Source organism: Dipodomys ordii, unplaced genomic scaffold (assembly GCF_000151885.1).
Source record: "Dipodomys ordii isolate 6190 unplaced genomic scaffold, Dord_2.0 Scaffold139, whole genome shotgun sequence".
Classification (NCBI taxonomy): domain Eukaryota; kingdom Metazoa; phylum Chordata; class Mammalia; order Rodentia; family Heteromyidae; genus Dipodomys; species Dipodomys ordii.
The window spans coordinates 1,390,852-1,400,247 of NW_012267355.1; the positions used below are offsets into that span (position 1 = coordinate 1,390,852).

At 39.6% G+C, this 9,396-nt stretch overlaps 1 protein-coding gene across 5 annotated transcripts in view; it reads right to left on the bottom strand.

Moving 5' to 3' along the window:
- The window catches only part of Rnpc3 (RNA-binding region (RNP1, RRM) containing 3), a 39,711-nt gene extending 32,262 nt beyond the window's left edge, over positions 1-7,449 (bottom strand). For all 5 annotated transcript variants that reach the window (XR_001175634.1, XM_013031411.1, XM_013031410.1 and 2 more), the window contains exons 1-3: positions 7,098-7,449; positions 5,091-5,138; positions 677-795 (exon numbers count right to left, since the gene is read on the bottom strand). Coding sequence is in view for 4 of the 5 variants with exons in the window: in XM_013031411.1 (XP_012886865.1) it covers positions 677-795; positions 5,091-5,138; positions 7,098-7,289 (359 nt within the window). In the remaining variant the exon portion in view is untranslated. The remainder of the gene's footprint in view (positions 1-676; positions 796-5,090; positions 5,139-7,097) is intronic.
- Positions 7,450-9,396: the final 1,947 nt, after the last annotated feature.

Consider the following 9,396-nt stretch of genomic DNA (forward strand, 5'->3'; position numbering starts at 1 on the left):
GTTCACAATAGCTAGGATATGGAAACAACCCAGATGCCCCACCACAGATGAATGGATCAAAAAATTGTGGTATCTATACACAATGGAATATTATGCAACCATTAGAAATGACAAAATAATGGCATTTGCAGGAAAATGGATGGAGCTAGAAGGAATCATGTTGAGCGAGGTAAGCCAAGAGCAAAGAGACAAACGGTACATGGTCTCACTGATAAGTGGATGCTAAATCCAAAATGTTAGGTGATAAGAAAAAATTAACAGGACTTAAGAAACAAAGAACTTCCACTCATCTGGTTGAACCACTACTAAATAGCCCCATACATGGTGTATATGTGTACACCGTTATATGTTATAGACTATGATAGACAATTTGCTCCAAGAAAAGTTAGAATGGACTTGTGACTTTAAATGAGCATCATTATTCCACAATACTGTGAAATTTGGGAAATTACGTAATCACTTAATCACAATTAAAAAAAAAAAAAGAACCGCATGGAAGGTAGGGAGGGAAGGATGGTAGGGGGAAAACAATGGAGGGGGTAACAATGCTGGATAGGAAGTGTACTCATTACCTTGCTCATGTAACTGTAACCCTCTGTATAGTAACTTTACAATAAAAAATTAAAAAAAAATAAAAAGTGTTTAGAATGGTAGAAAAACAGGAATATCTACATACCTTTTCTTTTTCTCAGTGTTTGCTGTGGGACATGGGGAATGAACTCGATCCTGTTCTTTTGCAAATTCAACAACTAAAGTGTGACCTAAAAGTTTCATCTGATGGAGTCTTGTCAAGGCCTTCAGTTAGAGGAAAAGTAAAAATATAATAATTGTACTCAAAACAATTTCCTATCATCCTATATACAAATACTTTTACATTTTTGATTGTTAATATACAATCCTGCCTTAGCTAGTTTTGTCCATTTTTAATCTGAATGCATCAGGTCTTTATTACTTATCAAAGGACTATTTCCTATAAGTTAGCAAAATAAAAATATGCTTGACTCCAACTCTCTGCAAACTCTTCTAATAAACTAAATTTAAATGAAAAATGTTGTGCTTATGACTCTTCCAACTTGAAACTTTAAATGCTCCATCTCTGTCATGAAGTCCAGGAACAGATTATTACCACATAGGCTCTATTTGGAGACTTCCCCCATTTGAGAGCAAATCCATTCTTCTAGATAATCAGATCAAAAATCTTAGAATCATCCTCAACATTCCTTTCTCACATCTCATTCAAAACCAAAATATATCCAGGTTCTAATCCTTTTTTAGATTTTCCCACTTCAAGATTTTCCCTTCTTCAGTCTATACTCTCAACTACTAAATTAATTCTTTTTACACGTAAGTGATGTCAGTCACTTGCTCAAGATACTCTACTGGCTCCTTTCTCAGAGCAAAATCTTAAGTCCTCATTACTAAAACAGACACAATAAGGACTTTATTATTTCTCCAGAGTTCAGATCCATTGATCATTTCTTCATTTTGTTTCTTCAATATAAGCCGCTTTCTTGAACATGACAAACACTATTTGTACCCTAGACTTCCCAATATTGTGTAGAATATTTTCTCCTATGCATTTCCTTAGAAAACATCCTACACCTCCTTCAAATCTTTGCCAAATATGACCCTAACCACTCAAAGTACCAGCTGACTCCTCCCCATCCAGCAAACATGTATTGCTGTTTATCATCTTTTAAAATATTAAGCAATCCGTGCTTCCTTTCAAAAATTTGTAAGATATTGTTCTTTTGTACGTTGATATATGCTTGAGCTTTCAAACCACATCTAGCAAGAGTCAGTACTTAATAAAATCTGTGACGACAATGTAACTGTACAATCCTATTGTATCCTTATTTGAATTGTTTTCATTACATAAAACAAATTTTAAAATAATTTCCAAGATTCTAAATTAATTCTAGACCTCTTCTTTATCAGCGAATCCTTAATTACCTAAAATAGATGTCATCTAAGCTGAACAGAGGTCACACACTCTCTATTTTTAAACATATAACTCTCCTTTTCTTTTTCTCTATTAATCTGTTTATTTCAGTACTGAGGACTGAAGCCCTTCACGGCCCTGTATTCTTTCTTTCCCTTTACTGTTATCTTTTTGTATTTGAGAAAAGGTCTTGCAATCTTTTCCTGAGCTGCCTCAAATTTACAATCCTCCTACTTCTATCTCCAGTAGCTGATATCATAGTTCTGTATGACTAAAACTAGCTAAGAGTCTCATGTTTTTGTTCAGTTGTGGGCCTTGAACTCAGGGCCTGGGCACTGTCCTGAGCTCTGTGCTCAAGGCTGGAGATGCACTACTTTGAGACACACCTCCACTTCCAGGTTTCAGTGGTTAACTGGAGATAAGAGTCCCACAGGGACTTTTTTGCTGGGGCTGGCATCCAACTGCAGATCTCAGCCTCCTGAGTAGCTAAGATTACAGGCTTGAGCCACTAGTGCCAGGATCCTTGAGCCTTCTTGAGAACTACATTTCACCCATTCCACCCTAGTGATGTCTCTAACTACTTCCTTATTCTTACAGTGTTGTATTTCAATCCTGGCCATAGCTGACTGTTCCAAACATTGTCAGTTGTTGATAAACGCTAAATTATAATTTATTTTTAATATACTTATATTCTATATTATTTTATTTATATTATTTTGTATCTTATTTATTTCAATTTATCTACTTTTTATTTTTATAATTTATAAAATTTCATTTTTAATGTATACTATATATTAGTTATAAACAATGTTTTTCTTTGCATATACATATTTTGTGTGTACATACACCATAAATGTATATATATATATTATTTTTCAAATAAATCAGAAGTTATATGTAACATTTTCATTTATGTATTATACCCGGGCTATTATCTTCTGCTGCTAAATACCACTTAATACAATTCTTAATTATAACCAAACATGGATCCACAGTATTTCATACATGAAATGTCTGGGAACAGAATTGAGATTTTGTAATTTTTTTCAGATCATGGAATATGTGCACATAAATGAGGTATCTAGGACGTAAAACTTTAAACATAATATTTGTGTTTCTCATATATACATAAGATTGAAGGTAACCTATTTTTATTGTGCCTATATTTTGAGTGTTCTAGTGTGGAATGTGCCACTTGTAGGAACATGTCAAAGATCAAAATTTTAGATTTTGGAGCATTTTCAATTTGGAATCTTCAATCTATAAAAGAAATTGAGGTATATAAACTGAGGTATCCCTCCCCCATTAATGATGAGAATTTAAGACATCTCTATCATCCATCTTAAATTGTGTTGTTTTCATTATGTCTATCACAAGAGCTCTTCTTTAAACCCTCTTCTTTTCACATCTATGATAAGCGTGCCTATAATCTCTGCTACTACATATGCAGAGATCAAAATAAATGTAAGCTCAAATCCATCAAGGGCAGGAGGAACCTCTGTCTCAACCAACAGCTGTGTGATGGTGTGTACCCATCATACTTGCTACAGTGGGTAATGTAGAATAGGAAAAACATGGTCCAGGCCAACCTAGGCGAGGGGAAAAAAAAAAAAAAAAGAACAATTGGGTGTTGGTGGCTCACACTTGTAATCCTATGTACTCAACAGACTGAGATTGGAGGAATCACAGGGAGAACAGTCCACAGTACTCCAATTAATCAAAAGCCAGAAGTGAAGCTATGGCTTAAGTGACAGAGCACGCCTTGATCAAAGAACAGGAACAATGCTTATGTTGTTATTAAATATCTCCTGAAAGCAATCCCACTTATTTCTTAAAGTTAACAGATGACATGAATTCATTAAAAATAGCTTTGCAAACAACTCCTTCACTAATATATCCAAATGTCTTGAACTGTTTCCTCACTCCTAACTCCTTCAACACCTAAATGATCTCTGAATATAAATATATGCTTCTCCTTTTGCCTTCTGGCCTCAAAAACAGCTTCCTTTGGTATCTTCTTCCTCTAGTATTTTTTCTACATTCAATCCATGATATAAACTCTACCAGATTTTTTTCACATGTCTGATTATATTTTTAGCCAGTTCAAAAGTATCAAATGCTCTTCAAACCTTAGTAAACAAATTTAATACACTCTTCCACACAGACTCTACATTTTTCAAATCTTATTTCTATTCCAACCTTTAGCTCCTGCCCTACTTACAACATTTTTCATATCTGGTAGCTTTACTTGTCCATAAACCTGAAAGGATACATCTCTACAAGTTTTCTTCTTAAATTCCAGGTAAATAAGCAGAGGTCTACTTCGGTCATCCCACTGCAGAGGATTCCTTGACATACACCTTTTCATACTTAAAAACGAGCCAGCTATAGTGGCTAAATCTGTAATCCCAACTACTGTGAAGGTAGCAGGTTCAAGGCTAACTTGGGCAATGGCAGGGAGACCCAGTTTTTTGTTTGTTTGTTTTTGTTGGTCATGGGTCTTGAACTCTGGGCCTGGGCCCTGTCCTTCAGCTCTTCAACTCAAGGCAAGCACTCTACCACTTGAGCCACAGCACCACTTTTGGTATTCTGAGTGGTTTATTGGAAATAAGAGTCTCATGGCCTTTCCTGCCCTGGCTGGCTTTGAACCATGATCCTCAGATCTCAGCCTCTTGAGTAGCTAGGATTACAGGTGTGAGCCACCAGCACCCAGCAAGACCTTGTCTTAAAAACACAATTAAAAACAAAAATGCTGAAGGCATTTTGAACTCAAGTTATAGAAAATTTCTCTGGTATACACAAATTCAATCCTCATTGCTCAGAACAAAACAAAAACACTTAAAATACCTTAGCTTGTAACAGTTACAGATAATTATCCACTTTATAGCCTTAACAACTTGACGTTTTAAATTATGTGTACAGAACCTAATTTTAATTTGGTTTACAGCTAATCAATTATTCTTATACAAACATTGAACAAGCTCTGTCACCTGACAAACGAGTATGTAGCCTGCTGGATAAATTCTTTTGAATAAAAGCTTTTGTTTTTAAAAACAACAATTTAAGTATACCTAACAGTTTTGCACTAAGATTTGATAAGAAATTGTTCATAATTGTACTGGTTTAAAAAGCAAAACAAAAACCATACCTTTATAGCTGACTTTTCATTAGGGAAAGTAGCAAAAGCAGTATGTTTCTGTAATAGAGTTAAAAGCACAAATTACTTCAATATAATCTGTTTTTCATAAAATAAAAAATGTTGACATTTTGCCAACAGAAGAAATACACACATTAACTGAGAATGTTAACTAATGTACACCAAATGGCTAACCTTGGACTTTTTCTGGGTCAGACTTCTTTGAGAGGAAAGCTACAAAGCCTTTCAATGGAAAAATATACAAACACAAAGCAGTATGTGCTATATATTCAAACACTTCAAGGCAACAGGGGTTTGAAAACCTCTAGCCCCAGTTATAAGACACTTAAAAGATCTTAAAACATTTTGTATGCACTTAAAGGCAAAGATGAGAAACATCCAGCCAAGAGAGAAACCACTCAAGATGGATGTTTGAGTTTTATTTTTGTAATTAGTTTTAACAGAAGTCTATGTTTACCTGTAAGTTATCAATATTTTAAAGCCATTAGAAAAAAATGCAAATCATTCTATTACTAGTAGCTTCCTGCCAATATTTATAAAGAATACCTGAGTATGTATTATCACACAATCTAATTTTGAGATGGCCAAATAAAACAAACAGAGCCGATGTACATGATAATTTGATCAACACTGGTCTTTTAACCTGGCTGCACATTAGAATGTCCTAATAAGATTTTAAAACGATTGGCTAGGGGACCCATCAGAAACAGTGTTCTCATTAATTCTTTAATAAAAAGAAAACCATGCAAAATGCATGTGGTATTAAAATTTTTTAGGTATATCCCCAAGTGGAACCTTTTAACTGTTAAGCATATTGTTCCCTAAACAATTCTGTCTGGAAACTTTAGGAACTCTCCTCAAAAATCAAGAAAGAGGTTTTAGATCTCTTTCTGTAATTTTCTTTTCTCTCTTTTTCTGCTGCCAGTCCTGGGGTTGAACTCAGGGCCCGGACTCTGTCTTTGGACTTTTGTGCTCAAGACAAGGAAGATACAGCTCCACTTTCAGCTTTTTTGGTGTTTGATTGGAGATCAAAGTCTCACAGACTTTGCCTGCTCTGACTGGATTCCAATGGGGAGCCTCAGATCTCAGCCTGCTGAGTAGCTAGGATCCTGGGTGTGAGCCACCAGCGCCCAGATTCTTCCTTATTTTGATCTCTATTTTATTTTTTTGGGGGGGGGGTGGGGGACCGTGGGTCAGTCGTGGAGCCTGGGTGCTGTCCCTCAGCTCTTTAGCTCAAGTAGAGCCCTCTACTGCTTGAGCCACAGAGCCACTTCCGGCTTTTTCTGCTTATGTGGGCTGAGCAATCGAACCCAGGGTCTCATGCATGCAAGACAAGCACTCTACCCCTGAGCCACCTTCCCAGCCCCTGATCTCTATTCTAAACAGGCTTCTAAATGAACCCAGGATTAAAAACAAAAAACAACAACAAAAAGTCCGTGATTATATATTTGTAAGAGTACTCTGGATCCTAACACAAATACCACCCCAATTCAAAAAGATGTCGGGAGATTCGCGGGTCAGGTTTAAAAGTAGTAGGCTGCCCATGACTCACGCCGATGATAATCTAGGCTATTAAGAAGGCTGGGGGATCTGAGGATCACGGTTTGAAGCCAGCCCGGGCAGGAAGAGTATGTGCTTGTTGAAGACTGTGAAAAAGCCGGAAGTGGCGCTGTGGCTCAAGTGGTGGGGCGCTAGCCTTGGGCACCAAGAGGCTGAGTCGGGAACAAGTGTCCGGGCGCTGAGTTCAAGCCCCACACACGATAAGCAATTTTCCACTCCAGCGGTGCTCTTCCCCAGGGTCGTGATGAGATTGATGGCTAGGTTTTTTTTTTTTTTTTCTTCTGATAGTTGGATATTACAGAGGCAGGCCGGGCACAGGTGCGCCCCACGACGCCAGGCCTCCCCGCCCCCCGCACTTCCCGGGCTCAACGCGCCGGCCTCCGCGCCACCCCTGACCACAGGGCCTTGGCGGAAGCCTGCGGCGGCTGGCGCCCTTACCAGTCGCCCCTTGTCGGACAGGACCCGCACCGACTGCGCCCCGAAGTACTTCAGCAAGTCCTCCTTCTCCTCGGCGGTCAGCTCGGCGGGCAGGTGCCTGACCAGAAGCGTTCGGTCGCCCCGGCCGGGAGACAGCGCCGCGGAGCTCGGGCAGCCTCTCGCCATAGGCAGCGGCGGCTCGGGGGCCGCCATCTCTCAGCCGGAAAAAAGAAGATAACTAATAGCCACCGGAAGAGGAGAACACATAGAGTTAGATATCCAGATAGGTTTCTATTGATATTGGTACGTGTATTTACGTGGGAAGCCCGGGCCGAGCCGCAGCCACCCCGAGCGGCGGCGGCGGGAAGCGCACAACTCCACCTCGCGCGGGGGATTGTGGGGGAAATAAGGAAATCCCGCGAGATCTTGAGAGTGCGGAGCGCGGCACTTCCGCAGAAGCTCCTGAGACGGGAGGACACGGAGCTGGAGAGCGAAGGTGGAGACCGGATGACTGGAGTTTCGGGAAGGCGCCGAAAGCGATCCTTGTTTTTCAAAAGAAAAGAAAAAGTGGCCCGGAGAGGCGCGAAGGCTACGGAAGAAACAACGGGAACAAAAACAAGGAAAGTGAAAACTCAAGTCACCTGGACCGAAGGCCAGCGCTGCACTGCGCGTGCGCCGCCTGGAGCTGCGCCGCGACGTCGCTCCAGTGCGGGAGTTTAGGCCTGTCCTGGGCTTTAAATCCTGGGCCTTTCAATCCCGCGCAGGCGCAGTTAATCTCCCGCGGCCGTAGGGACGGGACGGGGCGGGGCGGGGCTGGCGTTGAAATAATGGGTGTGTTCTACAGTCTGGTAAATGGGAAAACAACGGGTAATGCCAGTCAGCACTGTAAGGCTCAGCACAGTAGGTTTCAGTATAGAGAGTAAAGGATAAAAAATACAGCGTTTTGTATAGTAGCTGATATGCCCCCGTGGCAAGTAGTTCACAACATTGGTAGCCTCTAGCAAGATATACCCTATAATCTCTAAACCTACACATACCCCTACATAAGTACTCTTATCCCCATTTTGTATTCCAGGATGTGGGGTCATTTCCTCCAGGTCCAGCTTAGGTGCAGGTGCTACTGTCTGAAAAGCCAAGGGGTCTCTTACTGAGGTATCTTTTTATTTGATACATGAGTGATGTAGCAGTAAAGAGTATATCAGAGCTCTTTCATAGAATACTGGGGTGAACAACCCCCCAGTTATTAGGCAGGATCAGGCCACATAAACCTTACAGGATTGTGATAGACTAGCATGGTATGCTCTTGTTCTCTGACAATATAGAAACCAAGTCCAGAAAGAGCAGGCACAGTGATAAAGTGTTCATTTGACAAAGAGAAAGGGAAGGCCACTCAGGAAAAATGCACAGTGGGACCTTGAAACTGGTTGTCTGCTTTGTGGTCCTGGCCAGTTGCTTTACATTGCCTCTATTCCACATTATGTCCTCCCTTTAATTTGCCAGACAGTGGCTGGCTTATTTAAAACAAGCAAGACCCTCTCCTGAGCAGTAGCAGCAGGACAGTGGACTGGCCTGGCTATCTGGGGCTTTTTGTTTTCCTCTCAATTGGTAGAAAGTTCAATCACCTGGAAAACTTTCAGAATTTTTTTTCTCATTAAGTGTATAGAGGAATCATTAAAGTTTAGGTATAAAAATTCCTTTTAGATTTCAGTGAGAAAAGGCAAAAGCATGAGGATCAATTGATTGATCCATTGATTGAACCTAAGGAAATAGACTAAAGTGTAACTATGAGATGTGGACAGAGCTTTGTGGGAAAAGGAATATGTATTAAGTTTATAGTACTCATTGAGTATTCCTGTATTAAGCAGAAAATGATCTGTAAGTGTGATATTCTGGAGAAAAGTCAACATTGGATATATAAATATGCCATTAACAAGTATATTACTAATAAGAGTGTACAGAGAAGCCCATCTGGGATACGCCCATACTGAGAAATTGAGGAGAGGAGGAAAATCAGTTATTTTGGTGTTTGCATTCTAGTACTAACTACATACTAACACATGTAAATAAGTTCAAGCCAGAGAATAATAGGTACTTTCAAAAAAAATACTCTTAAGAGACATGTTTGGGGTTATAAACTTTGGAGTTGGCCCTTTAAACATTCGTTTACAGACTTTCTCCTTTAAATTAGTCAAGCCCTTTGTACTCTTAATTATCAGTGGAGTGACAAGGTGATGACATATCCTTCCTGATTTTTTTATATTTAATAAAAGCTCTTAGAATATTGTAGACATTTTAGCAATTGTTAGGCTTGCCTGGGAGA